The sequence below is a fragment of the Meles meles genome, chromosome 11, assembly GCF_922984935.1.
Source record: "Meles meles chromosome 11, mMelMel3.1 paternal haplotype, whole genome shotgun sequence".
NCBI lineage: Eukaryota > Metazoa > Chordata > Mammalia > Carnivora > Mustelidae > Meles > Meles meles.
In genome coordinates, this window is record NC_060076.1 from 66,838,100 (window position 1) to 66,862,295 (window position 24,196).

A 24,196-nucleotide genomic window follows, 5' to 3' on the forward strand; every position below is an offset into this window, starting at 1 on the left:
CTAATGTTCCAGTCTCTAATCTAGTTTGAGTTTATTTTGTGTATATGTTTTTAAGATAGGGGTCCAGTTTCTCTTTTACATGTGGTTGTCCAGTTTTCCCAACACCATTAATTGAAGAGACTTTCCCTTTTCCCCTTTGCGTATTCTTGGTTCCGTGACCATGTATGTGTGGGTTTATTTCTGGGCCCTCTTTTCTGTTTTGTTGATCTGTAGGTCTATTTTTATGCCAGTACTGTACTGCTTTGATTACTATATATTTGTAATAAGGTTTGAAATCAGAGGGTATGCTGACTCTAGCTTTGTTCTTTCTCAAGATCACTTTGCCTGTTCAGGGTTTTTTGTGGTTCCACACAAATTTTAGGATTGTTTGTTCTATTTCTGTTGCTTTTCTTTTCTTTTTTTATTTCTGTTGTTGCTTTTCATTTAGAATATTACCCTGCTCAGGCTACGTGGCTCTGGTGGTATGAAGGGGTACACACTGAGTCCCAGTGGAAAGCAGGACAGGGATCCAAAAAAGAAAGAAGAATTCATTGCCTTGACTTTGGGCTCAGAATAAGAGAGCTGTAACCTCTTATCTTTGTACAGGCCTTCATATAATGTATTATGTCATTTCCCTTTGTAGGGCTGTTCCTGATTGCCTTCCTTTTTAATTGACAACATTTCTCATCATTGATCTCCTGCCTTCTTGAGTGCCCATTTTTAGATTAATCATAATCCTTAATGCATAACACCCCATGTCCTGTGTGATCCATGAATAACTCTCTTTCCTTTCTATGTTTTATTCATTCATGCATGCATTTATTCTTAATAAAATGAGTATCTATGGGGGCGCCTGGGTGGCTCAGTGGGTTAAGCTGCTGCCTTCCGCTCAGGTCATGATCTCAGGGTCCTGGGATCGAGTCCCTCATCGGGCTCTCTGCTTAGCGGGGGCCTGCTTCCCTCTCTTTCTCTGCCTGCCTATCTACTTGTGATCTCTCTCTGTCAAATAAATAAATAAAAAATCTTAAAAAAAAATTAAAAAAAAAATGAGTATCTATGAATCTGATATCCAAACGAGACCTGGACCAGTAACAATAATGTATCTGTATGGCCTGGCCTTTCTCCCCCACATAGCCATTGTTTTGAATTTATGTTTATCGTTCCTTTGCTTTTTCTGAAAATAGTGTGATCAAATATATGGGATTTCCTAAACCATGTTTTCTATACTTTCTGGCACTTCATAAAACAAACAACAGACAAGAGTAGCACACTATATACAGTCTTTCAAGCCTTGCTTTTTCCATTCACCAAGGTTGTCCTATGTTGTGTGTAGTTGTGGTGGGGTGTTGCTGTATAGTACACTGTTGGAGAAGTGGTAGGCCTCTGGGTTGTTTCCAGATTTTGTTTTCTTTTAGAAATAAGGTTGCTCTGAACATTCTGGGATATATATTTAGGAGTGGAAGTGCCGGTTATTAGGTATGCGAAGATTGAGCTTCTGTAGATACTGCCAAATTGTTCTCATATGTGGATGGGCCAATTTATACTCCCCCCAACAGTTTGATTTTTTTTTTTTAAAGATTTTATTTATTTGTTTGACAGACAAAGATCACAAGTAGGCAGAGAGGCAGGCAGAGAAAGGAGGAAGCAGGCTCCCTGCGGAGCAGAGAGTCCGATGCAGGGCTGGATCCCAAGACCCTGGGATCATGACCTGAGCCGAAAGCAGAGGCTTTAACCCACTGAGCCACCCGGGCGCCCCTCCCCCCAACAGTTTATGAGAAATCCCATTCACCCGCATTCTTTCCCATTGTCAGAAATGTTTGTCTTCAGTTCTTCGCATTCTCTTTTTATCCTTTCCTCTCACCCTTGTTGTATTTGGCAAGTACAGTGCAGCTCCATCAACGTACCCAGCTGGATTAGTATTGCCACAACAAGCCACTTTTTCTAAACTTGCATATCAGTTCAGTTTCTGGTTCCAGCTGTGGCAGAGTCCAATAATGTATTAGACTAAATCTCCCATAAAAATTATAAACTCTGAGCAAAATATGTTTAAAAACAATTTGAAGGTACTAGAGAGCAACCAAAAAAGTACATAGAAATTGGAGGAGAGTTAAGCCTTGAAAAAAGGAAACTACATTGGGGTCTCTGCTAACTGTCTCCTTAGATCTCTTATATGAGAAGTGGGAGAGGGTTTTGTAGGGTCACCGATGCCCAAAAATGAAGGCACAAACTGATGGACTTGAGATGTCATTAAGATGGGACTATTAACAAGTCAGGAAATGACAGATGCTGGAGAGGATGTGGAGAAAGGGGAACCCTCCTCCACTGTTGGTGGGAATGCAAGCTGGTGCAACCACTCTGGAAAACAGCATGGAGGTTCCTCAAAATGTTGAAAATAGAACTACCCTATGACCCAGCAATTGCACTACTGGGTATTTACCCTAAAGATACAAACATAGTGATCCGAAGGGGCACGTGTACCCGAATGTTTATAGCAGCAATGTCTACAATAGCCAGACTATGGAAAGAACCTAGATGTCCATCAACAGATGAATGGATAAAGAAGATGTGGTATATATACACAATGGAATACTATGCAGCCATCAAAAGAAATGAAATCTTGCCATTTGCGACGACGTGGATGGAACTAGAGCGTATCATGCTTAGTGAAATAAGTCAATCGGAGAAAGACAACTATCATATGATCTCCCTGATATGAGGACATGGAGAAGCAACATGGGGGGTTAGGAGGATAGGAGAAGAATAAATGAAACAAGATGGGATTGGGAGGGAGACAAACCATAAATGACTCTTAATCTCACAAAACAAACTGGGGGTTGCAGGGGGGAGGTGGGATTGGGAGAGGGGGAGCGGGCTATGGACATTGGGGAGGGGAGGCGAACCATAAGAGACTATGGACTCTGAAAAACAACCTGAGGGTTTTGAAGGGTCAGGGGTGGGAGGTTGGGGCAACCTGAGGGTTTTGAAGGGTCAGGGGTGGGAGGTTGGGGGGACAGGTGGTGGGTAATGGGGAGGGCACGTTTTGCATGGAGCACTGGGTGTTGTGCAAAAAGAATGAATACTGTTACGCTGAAAAAATAAATAAAATGGAAAAAAAAAAAAGACAAACAAACAAAAAAAAAAGATGGGACTATTAGCTGCCAGAGGGACAAAAAATAAATGGGACAAAAGAAAACATCTAAAGGTAGACTTAAACCCAAACATACTAACAAGTATATTAATTACAAAAGTTAAATAATAATTAGCTAAATATGCTAGTAAAGAGGCACAAATGTCAGATTGGATAAAAAACCAAGATCCAACTATATGTTGTTTTCAAGAGACCCATTCTAACTATAAAGACACGGATAGATTAAAGTAAAAGAAAAGAAAGGTTACACAGATAATAAGCACAGAAAGCTGGTATGGCACTACAAGCCACAGATGACATAGACTTCAAGACAAGGTATGACCAGGGGTAAAGAGGACATTTTATAATGGCACCATGGTCAGTTCGTCAGGAGAAATACCAATTATAGATGGGTATGAGCCTAATAACAGAGTTCAAAAATACATGAAGCAAAAATTGACAGAAGCAAAGAGAGAAAGACAAATGCACAGTTACTTAAAATACTTAAGGGGCGCCTGGGGGGCGCTGTCAGTTGGGTGTCCAGCTCTTGGTTTCGGCTGAGGTCATAATTTTGGGGTCCTGAGATTGGGCCTGCATCGGACTCTGTGTTGAATGAGGAATCTGCCTTCCCTCTCCCTCTGCCCCTTGTCCACGTGCCCTCCCCCTACCAGAATAAATAATCTTAAATAATTCCTAGAAGTAAATTTAATAAAAGATGTATAAGACCTCTACACTGGAAACTACAGAATATTGCTTAAAGAAACAAATATTTGAAGAGAGAACCCATATAATTCAAGAACAATATCCAGAACAATTTTGAAAAACAAATTTAAAAAAACACAAAATTTTTAAAAAATTAAATTAAATTATTTATAAATTATAAATTAATTAATTTATAATTAATAAATTATTCAATTAAAAATAAAAAATTAAAAAAGCAAAAAACAAAACCTGGCAGACTCATACTACCTGATTTTAAGACTTTGAGCTACAGTGATCAAGTGAGCAAAAGGATAGATAGATTGGTAGAACTGAAGAGTGAAGAGTCTAGAAATACATATCCATATAGTTCATCCTTTATATGTACATGTGTATGTGCGTGTCTAGTCAGTTGGTCTTTGACAGAGACACATAGGCAGTTCAGCGGGGGAAAGGAACGTTTTGAACAGATAGGCTGAAAAAGCTGGATATCTATATGGCAAAAAAGAACCTCTACCTCACAAAATTCAAGAATTAATTTGAGATGGATCATAGACTTCAACATAAATGCTAAAACTATAAAGCGCCTAGAAGAAAACATAGGAAAATATATATATTTTTTACATTGGAACCATCTAAGATTTCTTACAAGGGATGCCAAAAAAAGCATAAACCATATCAAAAAAAGTAGGTATATTATAGATTTCATCAGAATGAAAATCTTCTTTTCTTTGATAGACATCGTTAAGAAAGTGAAAAAACAAGCCACCAGGCAAGAGAAAATATTTTGAATACATACATTTAACAGAGAGCTTGTATCTAGATTACATAAAGCTCTTACTCCCTAAGAAACAACTCGTTTTTTTTTAAATGTACAAAAGAAATGAATACACGTTCAAAAAAGATATATAAATTGGCAGTAAACACATGAAAATCACTCAACATCATTTGCTGTCAAGAAGATGCATAATAAATGCATAAAGAGGTGACATTTCATACCCATTGGAGTGGCTGAAATTAGTAAGATTGACAATATCAAATGTTTGCTATGTGGAACAACTGGGATTCTCATAAATTGCTGGTGGAGTGTAAGATGGTACAACCATTTTGGAAAACTACATGATGTTTTCTTAATAAAGTTAAACAGGCATCTACTCAGTAATTCCATTCCTGTGGTATTTACCCAAGAAAAATGAAAGCACATGTCTACAAAAAGACATAAATATGAATGTTAATTTGATGCTTTTTTTCATAGTAACCCCAAACCAGAAACAACTCAAATACCCTTCAGCAGGATAATGAATAAACATTACAGTGTATTCATACAGTGATTGTTTCAGGCGATAAAAAAGAATGTAAGAATGAATGACTCAAGCATAGTAACATGGATGAATCTCAAAAAAAAGATGTTGAGCCAAACCAGACACAAAAGAATGCATACTCTTTGTATTTATATGAAATTCAAGAATAAGCAAAACTAAACTCTCTTGTGGAAATCAAAATATTGGTTGCTGGGGAGTGGTAGAACCACAAAGGAACTTCTTGGGGTGACAGAAATGTTCTCTGTTTTGACTGGGGTGATGGATTTACAGATTTACCAATATTCATCACAGCCTGAGCACTTCACTCTTTTTAGATTATCGTTTAATTTTTTATAAAAGTACTTAAAAGCCACTCTGCCTTCAGAGGATATAAAGAACTATAGCACTTTGGCCCTCAAAGTATTGTGAGCACCATTGTTGTTTCATGCTTTTTTTGTTGTTAAAAAATCATGCTGGAATACCTAGCATCTCACAACTGCCTTGGAAAGTCTCACTTAAATAGGAGATTTATGTGCATAATTGGGTTCATGTGAGGTAAAGAACTGCTATAAAGACACCAGGAACATAACTTTATTTTTCTTAAGCCCCAGAAGGTGATTTCAAAAAGGTTCACTTTTCTGGAACATATTTACAAGGTTATTGCAAGCATTTTTTAAAAAATAAATGTTTAAGAAAACATCCTGACCATGTTAGTACTAGTAGGTCTTTTTGGGGCACATGATGCAAGATTTTGTTCTTTCTTAATATCTCTTTCAACCCAAATGGTCATGTGGTTTTGAATTTTTTATTCTATTGTAGCTGAAGTTTACATTCAGGACCTACTTTCCTTATGGCTCTCCATCTCTTGTTATGATGCTGCTACAACATCCAAAAGGTACGTGAAAGTTGATTCCAATCATATTAAAATAATTTCTAAGAAAGAACACGGACAAATCATGACCCTTCACTACCAGTCCCTTATCTATAAAACAGGGGAGGTGGACTTGATCATCTCTAACATCCCTCCAACCTCTCAGGGTCTCACATTCTCTGTGGGATTTTGATATGAGAATTTTCTGGACTTCCCAGTTATCATCACTTACCAAAAGAAAGAAAAAAATCGTCCTCTCATTAGGTTTTGATAGTCTGCTCCAGATAACATAGGCCTCTACTGGTGCTAGCCAGATCCACCTGAATGCCAGGAACAGGCTAAGATTTGGCTGAGGAAGATATTTGTATTTCATTCTTTCCACTCTGTGCCGATTGTTGCAGAAGGAAAGATAAAATGATGAACAAAGCCTAGGAAATTTAGGGGAAATTTCTCCTGAGTCAAGGGAAGACTTTTGAAAGAATTCAGTTAAGTATATAGATCATGGCCTTCTCTGATCTCATTTGCCAGCCTTCCATTGACCACATCCAGTTGGGAAAGTGATGATTCCATCCTTAACCCAAGTGGGGTGGACTTGTTAGCATGCGCAGGAACTTGTGTTTAGGTTACATTTCAGGCATAGAGAATAAAGTCCTTCCCACGGAAGCCTGGCATCTGAGGGAAAGGCAGAGACTCTGCCAGAGAAGAAGGCATTTTTAACTGTGGAGGGGAAAAGAAGATAGAAAGAGCTGGTAATACTCCTTTTTTATGTCAGTTTTGCTTGCATATTTTCCCGAGACTGGAGTAAATTGATTTATTCAAGGAAAGTAGATGATTCAAAATTTCAGAGCATTTTACAAAATCCAGAATTTTCTAGAAGCTGTAGATTCTCACCAAGAGTGACCCGTCTGAGCCCCTCCTCTCAAGTGCAAGTAGTAGAGGTGATAATGAGGCTGATGGAACCTGTGGTCGACAGTGTTGTGAAACTCATCCTGTGGAAACGCAATGGGAAAACCTTGATAACAAGACAGAAAAGTCAGCATTTCTCTTTCTAGAGGTACACTTTACAGCTTAGGTCAGATTAGAGAAGCCTGAGCTCAGCCTGTGTGAAAAGCTGAATGAGCTCCAGAAAAAATATGGGAATTGTTAGTTTTTAAGTTGGAAAATCTATAAACAAAAGACTAAGGTGATACCTTGGGCATGAAGTCAGCCATTTACCTTTTCCTTTGTGTGACTGTCCCAGACTTATGTCCAAAAGTGAGTAAGTGAATTTTAGAGCAGTAGTTCCTCCTATTCTTTTTTTCAACATACTACTTTTTGGGGGAAAAATGTTAAGTTCACAAATTGAAGTATTTTTTTAATACTTTATTTACTTACCTGAGACAGAGAAAGAGCACAAGGAGGGGCAGAGGTAGAAGCAGGCTCCCCATCGAGCAGGGAGCATGATGACCCTGGGATCATGACCTGAGCTGTGGGCAGATGCTTAACCGACTGAGCCACCCAGGTGTCCCTGAAGTATTTTTTAACAGTAGAATTTTCTATTCATCAGAAATTGATTTTGTGGCCACTGTAAAGTCCTGTGGGGGCATAAGAAATCACTTATGAGCCCTGACTATCCAAGAGCTACAAGTAGAGGGGGACATAAAATAAGGGTCTAAATAATTAATACGAAGAAGAAAATGAAACATGCCTTCAGAGGCTACCAGTCAAGAGTTATGGACATTCAGAGGAGGGAAAGATAACGTATGATCCTCTATCCATGACATTTGTGGAGTCGTTGGCAGTGCTTACCCCGTCGCTTACATTATCCTCTGATGTATTTAATTACAGAATCTATCACCGCATGGAAAAGTGGTAACTTGTTTAGATGTTGTTTAGAACTGCAGACACGTACAGGTTCAGATGTGTCTAAAATCATAGGATAATTATCAAACCAGAAAACCTAACTCAAGAAAGGACATTTGTTTTTAGGATACCGTGTATTATTTTCCTGGCCTTTTGTGTTGTTTAAAGCTGAAATCATATTCTGAATTCATCATAGTCATAGAAAAACAGTTGGGCAGCCCATCCTTAGTTCCTTGTTGACTTTTATCACCATCTCCATGTACTTTGAAATCATGAATTGTTAGCGATGGGGTGGGGAGTAGAAAAGAAAAAAAACCTGGGCTATCTGCCCTACAATATTTGCAGACCAAGGGCAGGCTGCTTTATGTGGTTTGTCTCTTTCCGTGTACCTGAGTTAAAGATCCTGTGAAGTTTAGATCTATGTAACAGGGTTTTCCCAGGCCTAAGGGATGGATATCGGCTGGGAATAGCATGAGGCCAGTGGTATGGGTCCCATGGACCAGGAAAAATAAGGCCTTTTTCCAAAGCTCTTCTGGTCTTAGCAGCAGATAGTCCTAATGGGTTTGACTTTTCTTCAGTTCCCTCTGGTGTGTCTCTCTGCCCACAGAGATCCCACAAGAACTGTGGCACCAGCCACTGAAACATATTTCTGAAATGCTCAGAGAAATAGTTGAAGACCAGACTCACAGGTAAGCAAATCCTGATGACTCCTAGGTCTGCATCGTAGTGTTTTCTCTTGATCCTGATCTTTACTTCATGGAGGGCTGACAGGGCTTGGCATTACCGACCATCCCCCAAGAGGTAAGCACATTTGCTGATTGAGAAGTGGAGGAAACACATAGCCAGCTACACATATCACTTTGAGCAGCTCAGAATCAACAGGTACATATGTAAATACCTTGTGTAGAAACTGTCCTCAATAATGACTGGTATTGGATTTTGAAATATACAAGCATAACAATAAGCAGAATAGACCCTGTAAGAAAGGCAGTGCCTACATGCTGCCCACCCCCAGCCATACAGAAGGAGAAGGGCAGTGCCCACTGGGTCCCTTGGCTTCTTTCCTCCTACTCTCAAGGGAAGGAAATTCTTCTCTTGCACAGTAGGATAAAATGCCCCCCTTTCCTCCTCTTTTTAATAGATATGTGTCTAAAGTTAGAAAATCCATTCTAATATGAATAAATTTCTAACATGATATTAAGTACCCTCTCACATTATTTTCATAAAAGCAACCACATTTAGGCTTTACTATGTTCTCTGTGACATAATACCCTTCTGCTTCCTCTTGACTTACACTTTTGTAGAGTGTAAATATTTTGTTGTCTCTACTAACCTACTGAAACTGTCTTTATTTGTTCCTTTTGCCACTATTCCTCTTGAAATCCTCTGTTATCTCCTCACTGAGCCATCACAAAGTCTGGTTGGTCCTCCTTGTGTTCACAGTCACTGATGAAGGCTTTGTGCCAGTTACTCACCTACCCCTCCCCAACAATAAATGAGATGAAAAGAACTAGCAGCCAAGCAGGGATAGAGTTTTGGCCATAGTAATGACCTGTAACACCTGTCAGCCCCATGTGCATCCTTTTAGGTTGTCTCTGTTGCAGAGCAGGACCTAGCCCCCAAACCCTGTGGGACATAACCTAGATCTGCCGTAAGTAGGTCCCAGTCTCCACCTGCAGGGAGGAGTGGGTGAACAGGTTTAGATGCTTTCTTAGCTGGCCACTGGGACTGCCTCACATGCTCAGTTACTGGCAGAAAACAGCAAGGACCAGGCCCATCTGTGCAAGCCGCACTCTAAGCTTTCAACCAGGTGTGATGCCCACCTGTGAGCAGGAAGCATGAGAGAGCCCTGGTGCTCACGTTATAGTGAGGTCTGTAGGGAAGAGGCCCTGTGGAGCCTGTCCCTTGCTTTTGAGACATCATAACCCAGCTGACCACTGAGGTGGCGCACAGAGTACAACATCTCCCTCCTATGGGACAAGTAAGATTAATACTCTCCTTTCTTTTCTCTCCACTGTTCCACAAGCTTGATTTTACAACATTTAATCACTTGTTCTCGGAACAGATACAGCAGGCCCAGCTCCAACCAAGGGAGGTGCAGAACTCTCCTGTTCCAGCAGTTTCCCTGGTTCAGAAGGAAAGTTATGATCTACCCTGATCTCAGGCCAATTCTGCCCCATTTTCTCCAGGGGAGATGCTAAGCTGCTGACACTGTCACTGTGCATAGTAATGGGTCATATCCTTGAGCAGAGTCTACCCTTTAAACAACCAGTGCAGCTCTCAGTTCCCAGCGTGACAAAAGGATAGCTTCACAAAAGCTAACTTTTCAGCTCGGACATACATGTGATGACAGGAAAGAATACAGTATGCAGCCCATTCAAAATTCCTAATTGCCAAAATACTGACCAGAACCTTGTGTTTTGTCAGAAAGGAATCTCTCTGTGTCCCTTCCTTGGTCTCCATCTGGACCCAGAGGAGCCCCCTCATTTCTTGCTCTGGAGCTGCCTGGGTGGCCGCCTCTTGGCTGGGGGCCCCACTTTCCATGGCAGCCCAGCTGTACAGGCCAGCTAGAAAGCAGAGGGGGCCTGCAGGTTCTCATCTTGTAGCATTCCTGTTGTTCATGGTCCTGAATCTTTCTTTGTCAAAGGCCTGTACTCACTCATGGTCCTTGGATATAAAGATTTAAATGTCTGAAGTCCTCAGGGCACCTGGTGTTTTGAAAGACCTGCCTTTGATGGTCCTGTGATGAGTTCAGCGTGGCATTGTGAGCTACTTTTCCGAGTCTAACTTGTATTCCTTGCAAGTTGTACTTCAGTGCATAAGAACAATTTAAGCCAAGCATTCACAAACATTACAGTAGCTTTAAGAACCAAAAAGAGAAAGAAATCAGGTTGCCGGCTGCCATGTGTTTTGGTTCTGTTCCAGGTCCTACGGAGGCCCCTTTGAGTGCTGGTTTTTGTTCATTCACTTTGGAGGATGGGCTGATATTGCAGCTGAGCAGTTAGTGATGTCAGAAGCTGAACCCCCTGAGGCCCTGCTCTGGCTCTTGGCATTCAGCTACAGCCCACGTGACGGGAGTCTGCAGCGAGCACAGACCATGGTGGGTGGCAAGGCCCACTGCGTGCGGGGCTCCGGGTCCGTCTCGGGATCAGAAAATATCCTGTAGGAAGGGGCCCTGTCGTGGGTTTGGCTTCTACTAACCCCCAGGCACCTAAGCACTGAGTGTTCACTGTGTTCATTGTGGAAGGAAGTCGATGTCCACCTAGATAGGTGTATGCGTGCTGGGTGTGTGGTCAGAGACGTCTTGTTTCCTCACAGAGTCTACTGGAGACAGGACACTGTCACTCTGCTTTCCTCGGAAGCATCGAGTAGACGATCCCCCACGTTTTATCTGTTCTTGCTTGGCTGCCACCTCTGCCCTCGTTTACAGATGCTCCTGGCCCAGGGGCCATGTCCTCTAGCATTTGCTGTGCAGAGTCCAGCTGCTCTTCTGAGGAGCACAGTCCTATCTCTGATCAGCAGCCTGGCCTGTCTTGACTTACTGCTTTTTTGGATCAGTCAACAGATCCTCACATTACCAGCTTTGTTTAGAACTCTTATTAAAGTAATCTGATGTTAACCCCTTAGCTGCTGAAAAAGGTCTTGGGCATTCCATAAATAACAGAGCCACTAAGTGCTAGACTGTCTGTCTGTGGCAAAGAGAGTTGTTGTTTTATGTGGAGTGTAATGATTACAGGAAGCCACGCTTTGATTAAAGGCATTGGCACCTCCCTTGCATACATTTATTTGCCAGTTTTTAAAACTTTAACAGCTAGCACTTTTTGCTAATTTCAATAATTAAAGGGAGCAGGTTTCTTTATATAGAGAACAGTGCTCCTATTTGCTTGATGTTTTCCGTTGTTGGAAAAAAGCAGAGACTAATACAGATATGTCTGTATATTTTTCTTGTTTAAAGGCTTGCATGGTAGAGGAAAGAGAGTTTTGGATTTTGAAAACTTGAAATTTGGTGATAATTTATTTTGGATCAAAAATAGAACATTTTAGGGCGCCTGGGTGGCTCAGTGGGTTAAAGCCTCTGCCTTCGACTCAGGTCATGATCTCAGGGTCCTGGGATCGAGCCCCACATCAGGCTCTCTGCTCAGCAGGGAGCCTGCTTCCTCCTTTCTCTCTCTGCCTGCCTCTCTGCCTACTTGTGATCTCTGTCAAATAAAGAAATAAAATCTTTAAAAAAAAAAGAACATTTTAAAGAAATTATCATAATCCACATAATGTATTTGAAGGTTGGTGTATGATTAAAAAGAAAGCCTTCTATTTCCCTTTTAAAATATCAATTAAACTAATTAACGGAACTCCTAATTCTAATTAAGGGAAATCCTTATTTTTAATTATAGTAGTAGTTAAAATGTATGTAGCAGTAAGGATTTGAAAAGCCCTGTTTTATATACTTTGATTGTTTATAAGCTAAGTTGGAAGGTTATGTGTTAAATTTTGTATTGATCATAGAAACTAACAGAGGTTCACTTTTTAACTATAGAGAAATTGTCCCCCCAAAAAATGTAATTTCTAGAAAGTTCTGCATTGGCATGTCTTTCTAATACATTGTTTTTTTGTTTTTTTGTTTTTTTTTTTTAAATAAAACCTGTGCATAGTTCTTACTCCAGGATGCTTAGGCATACTGGATAAAAATAGATTAGCTGGGGCGCCTGGGTGGCTCAGTGGGTTAAAGCCTCTGCCTTCGGCTCAGGTCATGATCCCAGGGTCCTGGGATCCAGCCCATGTTAGGCTCTCTGCTCCGCGGGGAGCCTGCTTCCTCCTCTCTCTCTGCCTGCCTCTCTGCCTGCTTGTGATTTCTCTCTGTCAAAAAAAAAAAAAAAAAAAAAAGATTAGCTCTGGGCACCTGGGTGGCTCAGTTGGTTAAGCATCTTCCTTCAGCTCAGGTCATGATCTTGGGCTTCTTGCTCATCAGGGAGTCTGCTTCTCCTTCTCCCTCTGCCTTTTCCCCTACAGATCATGCTCTCTCTTGCTTTCTCTCAAATAAATAAAATCTCTTAAAAAGATAGATTAATTTTTTCACTCAGGGTAGTTTAGGGCCAGCATATTTGCTTCCATCTTGGCTACCCTGTCAGAGGTGGCTATTCATCTTGTGATTGAAGCCACACTTCATGTTTGTGATCCCAGAGCCTCTTTCTTCCTCCTTTGTGCCCAGCTGGAGGCGCTGGTGTGTGTGTGCGATGTCCTGAGGAGCAAATGGGCCCAGTTTTCCTAGTTTAACTAGAAGACATACCTCTTGCTCTCCTGGGTTTTTCGAGCTTTAATCCCTTTGATGGTCTGTTGGGTGACTTGAGAAACAAACTGTGAGCTGCCTTTGAACGTGTGATTATTGGGAGATTTGAATGAGCCTGAGAACATCTGTGCCTTTTCCTCAAAATGTGTTGTTAAATTGCTCAGCCCTGATAGTAAACCGTGGCTAGAAGCACTATCTCCCCGGCCGTCCTTGAGGTTCAGTAATGAGGAAACAAGAGCAACCGCTGCACAAAGACCCGTTCTGCTCTCTGCAGACCATGTTCACTGCCAGCCAGTGTCCATCTTCTCTTGCTGACTTTGAATTGGATCGTGATAAAAACAAAAAAAGCCTGTGTTTGTATATCCCTAAGAATTAGGCCATTCTCTAACTTTGTCATTCTACCTCTAGGAATTATCCTAGGCAATAATTAGAGAGCCATACAAAGATTTATGTGTAAGACATGAGCATTATTGTAATTGTAGATGTTACAAATGGCCTAAACTTTCAATAGTAAAGAACCGACTAAATAAATTGTGACATATTCTGACCATGAACTAGCATTCTGCTGTGAAAAATCATGTTCTCAAAGACCATAGATACATGACATTGCTTCCAGTGCATTGTGAAAACTGTAAGAAAACATAGTGCTGTGTTCACAAGGCATGGGAAAAAGATGAGAAGGATGTGAACCTGGTTTCCTCCATCTCCTCTGGAGAAAATGGAACAGGACCAGTCTGAGATTAAGTTAGATCAGAACTTTTAGTTGGGTAATGGAGTTACATACTTTTTATTCTATTTCTACAGTGAGCATATGTAAATTTTCATAATGCAGAATAAAAAGTATTACTTAGAAAAGAAAGCTTATGTCTTTTACCTAAAAACAAATTAAAAATTGTTTAAAGTTTTGGCCTATCAGGTAGAAGCTTATGGACATGGAAGGCATTTAAAGGGAAAGATGGTCTGGGATGAAGAAGACCACTTTTAGGGCGTACTGGACAAAGGTAGAAAGTCAAGAAGATACCCTTCAGTCAAGAAGAAAATGGATATGAAGGCAGAGCTTCCTAAGCTCTGACATTTTTGTACACCATTCAGATGGCAGGAGGGTCTTGGGCTCCCATAGATGCCATCAGATGAGGGCAGGCTGGGCCCAGCTGACAGAAGCAGGTGGTGAGAGAGTAGCCCTCTGCTGCTGGAATACTGCCATTCTCCGTGGAAGAGCCCCATGGTACAGTTTCTCACGGTCTTGGACTGTGGTCAGAATAGCTCACACAGCACTCCTAGTGTACTGGAGTTTATGACAGACTTCATTGAATGAGGCCCTAACTTCCAGGAAAAAAAAAAAAATAAGACTCACGCAAAATCCATAAAATTGGTCATGGGAATTCTCAGAATAGGCCCAAGTATTCTTCCGAAAGTGACGGAACATAGCTGTTCATGAGTGCCATGTGGCATTTTGCATCTATGGCTTTTCAGTTTTTTCTTTGTTTCCAAGTCACAACTTGATGTACCATTATAGCAAGCAGAAGCCTCAGCATGAAATAAGAATTTTTTATGCAAAAACAACCCACAGACCTATAACAATCACCATTATTATGTGCATTCCACAGACTTGTGACCTCTGCTTGGGCTTTAAACATGTATGAACAGACTATCCTAGTGTCTAAAACAAAACAAATGTGGGGTGTGTGTGTGTGTTTCCTCCCCTCAAAGATAGCAAAAGGCAAAAGCCAAACCTCATTCTTATCGGAACATTGACTCAGTGGAGGTCCAGTTGCATGGGGCTTTAATTGATTTGTGGCTGTGATAGTGAGCGAGTCTTCAAGGAGCTTTTTGTTCTTTTTCCCACAATATAAAAATCTGACTGCATTCTGCTGAGGATTTTTCTCCATTTCCTTTCTTAAAAAAAAAAAAAAAAAAAAAAATTCCTGGCATGGTGCCTTGGCTGCTTAGTGAGCAAGACGAAAGAAAGTCAAGAAATTTCCATTACGCCCATTTGGGTTTGTGTGGAGCAGTGTGTAAGCTCAGACATGAGTCGCCTCTGTCTGCCTTCCCTTGGGCACCAGTCCTTTCCTCTTTTGGGGGCTTGCTTCAAAGTCCCAAATAAATCCTAGAACCATGCATGTCTTGACTCTTCCTTAATCTCTAATCTTATACTTCCCAGGTAGAGGTAAAGGCAGTGCTCATCCGCCTCAAAAAGCTGCTTAGCCGTCCGAGTCTCTCAGCCGAGGATCTGCAGGCAGCAGCTACAGAGAGCCGAGACAGAGACCCCAGACCACCTTTGTGTCAACAGCTCATCAGGCGCCTCCTCCTGAACTTCCTGCTCTGGACTCCTAGAGCCCACGTGATTGCCGGGGAAGTCCTCACCCTTGTAAGTCTCCCATTCTGTAGCACGCTAAGTCTTACTCACATTCCAAGGAAGAGGTGGATTGTCTCCAGGGAAGAGGCCAAGGGTCTGGCCTTTGACATGTGTGTGTACCAGGATGCTATCCAAACATGGGTGGGCAGGAGAGTTGGGACCCCAGAGCCTGCCCCCTTGCAACACCTTCATGACATGGAAGAGAAAATGGAGGCTCAGAGAAAGAAGGTGACTTGTTCTAGGTCACAGCTTGCTACCAGGGCCCATAGCCAAAGCTAGGTCTTATGTGTCCCCATGTACTTAATTCTTTTAGTTACATTGCATAACTCCATTCCCCTCATGAAAAGGAGTAAGTCTTCAGTGAGGTGTGTTCACTGTAGTAATCCAAAGAGTTTTGTTTGTTAATTTAAAAAAATGTATGTTTGCTATTTACAATGAATTCCTTCCTGAAACCCAGCTGATGTGAGGGATAAAGAAAGGTCCAAGTCAAAAGTGAGTATCATTCATGGCATTGGATTAGGCAGTGACTTCTTGGATAATGTCACCAAAGGCACAGGCAACAACAACAAATAGGTCAATTGAATTTTATCACAATTAAAACCTCTTGTTCTTCAAAAGATATTAGTAAGACAGTGAAAGGACAAACTCATGGAATGGGAAGAAAACATTTGGAAATCAAATATCTGATAAGGGTTTAGTATCTACAATATATTGGAAATTCTTACAAATCAACAATAGCAAAAATCTAAATCCAAGGTGGGCAACAGATCAAAATTGACTTTTCTCCAAAGAAGATATACTGATGGCCAACATGAGAAAAGGTCCAACATTATTTGACATTAGGGAAGTACAGATCAGAACCCACAAAACCCACAATGATGCACACCCACTAGGATGGCTATTATAGACAAAACAAAATGGAAAAGAGCAAGTGTTGGTAAGGATGTAGAGAAATTGGAACTCTCAAAAAAAAAAAACAACAAAAACCGGAAGTCTGATATTTCCAGTTGGGAGTATTAAAATTGTACAGCTACTGTGGAAGAGTTTGATAGTTCCTGAAAAAATTAACCCGAATTACCATATGATCTGGCAATTCTATTTCTTTGTAAAAGAATTTGTAGAATTAAACAGAAACTTAGCCAGCCCCGTTCATAATGGCATTACGCACAATAGCCAAAGGTGCAAACAACCCAAGTGTCAATCAGCAGATAAATGAATAAAGTGTGGTCGGTATATACAATGGGGTATTTTTAAGCCCTACAAATGAATGCAGTTCTGATATATGCTGCCACATGGATGAACCTTGAGGACATTATGCTGAAATAAGCAAGACACAAAAGGTTACAAACTGTATGATTGATTTATATGAGGTACCTAAAATAGCAAAATTTTAGAGACAAAAAGTAGAATAGAGGTTACCAAGAGCTGGGCAGGGGAGAGGGATGGAGAGTTTGTTTGGGATAAAGACAAAGTTTTGGAAATGGATAATAGTGATGGTTGTACAGTTATGAATTTACTTCATGCCAGTGAGTTGTCCACTTAAAAATGGGTAAAAGAGCAAGTTTAAAAAGCACCCACTTGCTGGCTCTTAGAATTTTTATTTGCCTTTATTTCTATTTTTTATTAACTTGTAATATACATATAGAACATGAATAGCTTGATTAATGTTCATAAACCAAAAATAACTATGCAGCCAGCAACCAACTCAAGAAAGGAATGTTCCCAGCACCCAGAGAGCCCCCTCTTGCTCCCTTCCCCGGGCAGGTTCTCTTTGAATGTGAATATGAGGGGAGTCCCAGTGGTAAGTGGGACTGCCAAGAACTTCAGAAGCCAGCACTAGGGAGGTTCTCCTCAGTCCTAGTAGAACAGTCAGCATGGAGCAGGCAGGCTGCAGCAGCCAGCCTGTCAGTCCTGCCTCTCATGTTCAGGCAGAAGGCCTCTCAAGAGCCTGGGCACTGCCAAGAGCAGAAAAGGACTCACCTGTTACACATGCTGGGTGCCATCTCCTCAGCACCCACCCCAGCACAAAATCTATTGTATACTTTTATACAATGCATACCTCACTTAATTTCAAGTCTGTTTAGGGTGGATGAACTTCATAGCTGAGAGCTTAAAAATGTCCTATGTGTCCATAGACCTCAGTACCAACTAATGTCTTATCTCTGGCCAGGTATAAGTATAATAGTTGCTTTTCAGCCACTGCCTCAGCCAAGTGATCAAGGTCAATGAGAACAGTGATAAGTCATTTTGATTATAGGTACCTTTAGGATAATGTGATGAAAATGGCACTTCTGTGGTCTTCCTCCCCAAAACCTGTAGTCCCAGTCTAATATTGAGAAAAGTAATTGACAAGCCCCAGTTGAGGGGCATTCAACAAAATACCTACCTAGTACTCCTCAAAACTGTCCAGGCCATCAGAAAAAGGAAAGTGTGAGAAACTGTTGTAGCCAAGAGGAGCATAAGGAGACATGAAAATTAAATATAATGTATCTTGGATGTGATCCTGGGACCCAAAAGGGACATCAGGGAAAATTCGAGAAGATCAGAATAAAGTTTGGCCTTTAGTTAATAAAAGTATATCTATATCAGTTTATTAATTGTGGCATATGTACTATAATATTTAAGATGTTAACAATGGGAAAACTGGATGTGGAAGATACAGGTTCTCTCTGTATTATCTTTTCAGTAAACTATAAATCTAAAACTGGTCTAATATTAAAAGTCATTTCAAAAAGTCAGCCACAGGCACTTTTGAATCATGAAAGTGTTGGAGGTATTTTTGTCACCTGAAACTAATGAAATACCATGAGACAAATGAAAATGGAAACAACTTTCCAAAATTAATCACATACAGCAAAAACAGTTGAAAGAGAAGTTCACAGCAGTACAGCCCCCCCTCAAGAAACAAGAAACCCCAAATAAACAACCTAGTTTTTACCTTTATATCTAAGGGAACTGCAAAGAGAAGAACAGAGCCTAAAGTTAGTAGAAGTAAGGGACTAATGAAGATCGGAGCATAAGTAAATGAAAGAGGCACCACACACACACACACACACACACACACACACACACACACACACACTCTCTCTCTCTCTCTCTCTCTCTCAAACACACAAGAAAAGATCAATGAAACCAAAATGTGGTTCTTTAAAAAGATAAAACTGAAAAACCTCCAGCCAAACTGATTAAGAAAAAGAGGGCTGAAATCAATAAAACCGAAATGAAAGAAATTACAGTTGACACCACAGAAATACAAAGGCTCATAAGACATTACTACAAACAATTATAGAGCAACAAATTGGAAAACCTTGAAGAAACATAAATTCTGAGAAACAAGTAACCATCCAAGACTGAATACAAAGTAGAAAATCTGAGTATACTCATTACAAGTAATGAAATTGTATCAATAATTTTAAAGCTCCCAAAAGACAAAATTTTAGGACCAGACAGCTTCACAGATGAATTCTACTAAACATTTAAAGAACTAATGGGGCACCTGGTTGGTTTAGTTGGTAAGCGACCAGCTCTTGATTTCAGCTCAGGTCATGATGTCAGGGTTGTGAGATAAAGCCCTGCATTGGCTCCATGCTTGGTTTGAAGCCTGCTTAATATTCTCTCTCTCCCTCTGCCCCTTCCCCACTCACTCTCAAATAAATAAATAAGAGTTAATGACTGTCCTTCTCAAATTATTCCAAAAAAATGAAGAGGAAGAAATGCTTTCAAACATATTTGTGAGGCCACCAAAACCAAATAAGGATGCCACATACACAAAAAGAAAAAAGTACAGACCAAAATCCGTGATGACTATAGATGTAGAAGTCCTCAACAAAATAGTCACAAACCAAATTCAACAAAACAGAGCATAAAAATCATATGATCATCTCAGTAGCTGCAGAAAAAGTATCTGACAAAATTAATATCCATTTATGATAAAGACTCTCAAAGAGTAGATATAGAAGGAATGTACCTCAACATAATAGGGGCCATATATGACAAATCCACAGCTAACATTATACTGAATGGTGAACAAAGGATGCAAGCTTTTTTTCTAAGATCAGGAAAAAAGACAAGGATGCTACTCTCATCACTTTTATTCAACATATCACTGGAGGTCCTAGTCATAGCAATCAGGCAAGAAAAAAAAAAAGGCATCTATATTAGTAAGGAAGAAGTAAAACTGTCACCATTTGCAGATGACATGGTACTATATTTAGAAAACCCTAAAGACTCCACCAAAAAACTATTAGAACTAATAAATGAAGGTAGTAAAGTCAGAGGATACAAATTACCATACAGAAGTGGGTTATGTTTCTATGCACTAATCATGAAGCATTGAAAGGGAAATTTAGAAAACAGCCCGATTTATAATTGCATTGAAAAGAATAAAATATGTAGGAATAAATTTGCTTTTTAAAAAGATTTTATTTATTTATTTGAGAGAGAAAGTATGCACATGAACAGTGAGGAGAGGTAAAGGGAAAGGGGGATGCAGACTCCTGCTGAGCAGGGAGCCCAATGCAGGACTTGATCCTAGAACCCTGGGATCATGACCTGAGCCAAACCAGAAGCTTAATGGACTGAGCCACCCAGGCACCCTGCAGGAATAAATTTAACCAAAGAGATGAAAAACCTGTACTCTGAAAACTATAAAACATTGATGGAAGAAATTGAAGATGACACAAAGAAATAGAAAGATATTCTATGGTCATTGTTTGGAAGAATTAACATTCTTAAAATTATTACCCAAAGCAATCTGCAGATTCATTGCAATCCCTACTAAAATACCAATGGCATCTTTCACAGAATTAGAACAAAGAAACCTAAACTTTTTGTGTTTGTATATTTGTGGTTTAAAAAGATCCCAAATAGCCAAAACAGTCTTGAGAAAGAACAAAGGTGGAGGGCACATGTGCCCTGATTTCAGACTATACTACAGAGCTATCATAATCAAAACAGTATGGTGTTGGCACAAAATAGACATACAGGTGAATGGAATTGAGAGTCCAGAAATCCATACATATATGGTTAGTTAATGTACAGAAATGGAGGCAAGAATATACAATGGAGAAAAGACAATATATGGTGCTGGGAAAACTGTACCACTATCTTACACTGCATATAAAAGTAAATTCAAGGGCGCCTGGGTGGCTCAGTGGATTAAAGCCTCTGCCTTCAGCTCAGGTCATGATCCCAGGGTCCTGGGATCGAGCCCCGCATCGGGCTCTCTGCTCAGCAGGGAGCCTGCTTCCTCCTCTCTCTGCTTGCCTCTCTGCCTACTTGTGATCTTTCTCTCTGTCAAATAAAAAAATAAAAAAAATCTTTTTAAAAAAAAAAGGTAAATTCAAAATGGATTAAAGACTCGAATATAAGATCTGAAACCATAAAACTCCTAGAAGAAAAACATAGGCAGTAAGCTCTTCATCTTCAACATCAATATTTTTTTCGAACCAGTCTCCTCAGGCAAGGGCGACAAAAGCTAAAATAAAATAAATGGGATTACCTCAAACTAAAAAGCTTTTGTTCACAGACCTGTACCCATGGGGATAAAAATACATTATATGTTTATTTAAAAATTAATAAATAAATAAATAAAGCTTTTGCACAGTGGGGGAAACCATCAACAAAATGAAAACATAGCCTACTGAATGGGAGGACATATTTGAAAATCATACATCTGATCAGGGGTTAATATCTAAATATAAAAAGAACTTACACAACATAAGGGCAAAAACCTGATTAAAAAATGAGCAGAGGACTTAGACATTTTTTCCAAAGAAATACAGATGGCCAAGAGATGTTTGAAAAGATGCTCATCATCACTAGCCATTAGGGAACCACAAATCAAAACCACAATGAGATATCACCTCACACCTGTCAGATGTGCTATTATCAAAAAGATACAAGGTGTTGACCGGACTGTGGAGAAAAGAGAATCTTACACACTACAGCAGGAATGTAAATTGGTGCAGCCACTATACAAAACAATGTGGAAGTCCCTTAAAAAGTTAAAAATACAATTACTACATAATCCAGCAAATCTACTTCTGGGTATTTATATGAAAAAAATGAAAACACCAATTCAAAAAGATAATAGGCAGCCCTGTGTTCAATGTAGCATTATTTTTAATAGCCAAGATGTGGAAGCAACGTAAGTGTCCATTAGTACATGAAAGGATAAAAAGGATGTGGTATGTATATGGAATATTACTCAACCATAAAAAAATTTTTTTAAATGAAATCTTGCCATTTGCAACAACATAGATAGACCTTGAGGGTATTGTGCTAAGTAAAATAAAGAGAAGATTTTTAAAAAATAATAAGTAAAGTAATATAAACACCATATGATTTCACTTATATGTGGAATCTAAAAAACAAAATGAGGCACCTGGCTGGCTCAGCTGGAAGAGCATGCAACTGTTGATCTTGGGGTCATGAGTTTAAGCCCCGCATAGAGCTTATTTAAAGTAGATGGATAGATAAAATTAAAATGTCCTTGACTATTTAAAAAAATAAAATTAAAACTTAAAAACAAAACAAATGAAAAAGCAAAATAAAATGGAAACAGCCTCATAGATACAGTAAACAAATTGATAGTTACCAGAGTGGTGGTTGTTGGGGATGGGGCAGGTGAAACAGGTGAAAGGGATTAAGAGGAACAAGCTTCCAGTTATAAAATAGTCGTGAATTCTGGTCCAAGATGGCTATTTAGGAAGATGCTGAACTCGCCTATTTCCATGGACACACCAAATCTATACCTATTTATGGAACAATTCCTTCTGAAGAACTGAGGGTTGACTGATCATCTTCTGGACAACAGAAGATAGACCACATAGAGAATGGCAAGAAAGATGGAGACACGGTAACAAAGGGAAACCCCCTGTTCTCCCCCTCCCCCCACCCCCACACACACACTGAAACTACATTGGAGAGGGATAGTACTGAGGGACCATGAGTAGATTTGTCTGCCCTGGGGCACAGAAAAAAAAAAGCCGTAGTTTAAAAAGCCAACTAAAATATAAAGGAATCAGTCCTAGAGCCCTGCTAAACAGTAGAGGAGCTGCTGGAGTTCTCTGGGTCAGAGGGACTGGTGAGCACCATGGTTTATGTTCTCCTTTCACCTTCATAGCACAGACATGAGGCAGGTCTGGGCACCAAAGCCAGCAAGCCCCATGCCTCTAGCCCATACAGCCCCAAACACTTTGGGAAACAGAAAAATGTGATTTAAAAGAGCAACTAAAATATAAAGGATCCATCCCTAGAACCTTGCCAGCCATTGGGCAGGGGAGGACTCCCTCTGGATCAAAGGCCTTGGAAAGCACCATGGTTTACATTTCCCCCTACCTTGATAGCATGGATGGGAGCAGGGTTCAGGCACCCCAGTCAGCCTATCACTTCAGTGAGCCTGGGCCTCTAGCCTATACTAGCACAAGCCTTGGTCAGCATTCACTCTAGCTCCAGCCATCTCATCAAAGTGACAAAAATGCAGGCCAGCACCACTTCGGCTCCACGTGACTTGCTAAGATATCCTCAGTGCAGAGCACCCTGGGCCCTCCTAGCCCATCCCCACCTTGGCCTCTGCTGTCCCATCATAGGCCCCTTGCACAGAGCATCCTGGGACCCCCCCCAGCCTACACCAGACATCCAGTCAAAGTCACTAGGCACAGACGTTCTACATAGAAAATGACCATTCTTTCAAGTTTAGGAGAAGTAACTGTACCACTGAATATATAGAAACAAACACAGAAAGTCAGGAAAAATGAAGAGACAGAGGAATATGCTCCAAACAGAAGAATAAGCACAAAAAAAAAAAAAAAAAAAAAAAGAATAAGCACAAAACCTCAGGGAAAAAAAAACGAATGAAATGGAGATAACCAGTCTACCTGCTAAAGAGTTTTAAAGTAATGATTGTAAAAAATACTCCTCAGAATGAAGAGTGGCTGAACTTACTGAGAACTTTAACAAAGAGATAGAAAATATAAAAAAGAATCAAGAGTTGAAGAATACAATAACTGAAATGAAAATTACACTATAGATTATATATATATATATATTATATATAGATTAGAGGATGCAGAAGAATGGATCTGAAAGGGTAATGGAAAAACATCCAAACTGAGCAGAGTAAAGAGTTTTTAAAAATGAGGTTAAGGGGAGGGGTATCTTGGACAACATTAAATGAACAAACATTTGCATTGTAGGAGTCCCAGAAGAGAAAAGAGAAAGGGTTGGAAAACTTATCTGAAGAAATAATAGCTGAAAATTACACTAGCATGGGGGAAGGAAAGAGACATCCAGGTTCAAGAAGCAGAGAGTTGGGGCGCCTGGGTGGCTCAGTGGGTTAAAGCCTCTGCCTTCAGCTCAGGTCATGATCCCAGGGTCCTGGGATCGAGCCCCGCATCGGGCTCTCTGCTTGGCAGGGAGCCTGCTTCCTCCTCTCTCTCTCTGCCCGCCTCTCTCCCTACTTGTGATCTCTATCTGTCAAATAAATAAATAAAATCTTTAAAAAAAAAAAAAAAAGAAGCAGAGAGTTTCAAACAAGATGAACTTAAGGAGGTCTACATCATGATGTGTAATAACTAAAGATTAAAGAGAAAATTTTAAAAGCAGAAAGAGAGAAGCAATTAGTAACATATGAGGGACCCAAAGGAATGAAACAGGAAAAAAAAAAAAAAAAGCAAGAATACTCTCTTGGCAAGATTATCATCCAAAATTGAAAGGTAATTTTCCAGATAAACAA

General features: G+C 40.1%; 1 protein-coding gene across 3 annotated transcripts in view; it reads left to right on the top strand.

Moving 5' to 3' along the window:
- Window positions 1–24,196, top strand: part of FANCC (FA complementation group C) — a 283,214-nt gene that overhangs the window by 249,626 nt on the left and 9,392 nt on the right. For all 3 annotated transcript variants that reach the window (XM_046023918.1, XM_046023916.1, XM_046023919.1), the window contains 4 exons: window positions 5,926–6,001; window positions 8,427–8,508; window positions 10,745–10,919; window positions 15,265–15,471. In XM_046023918.1, the coding sequence (XP_045879874.1) occupies window positions 5,926–6,001; window positions 8,427–8,508; window positions 10,745–10,919; window positions 15,265–15,471 (540 nt within the window). The remainder of the gene's footprint in view (window positions 1–5,925; window positions 6,002–8,426; window positions 8,509–10,744; window positions 10,920–15,264; window positions 15,472–24,196) is intronic.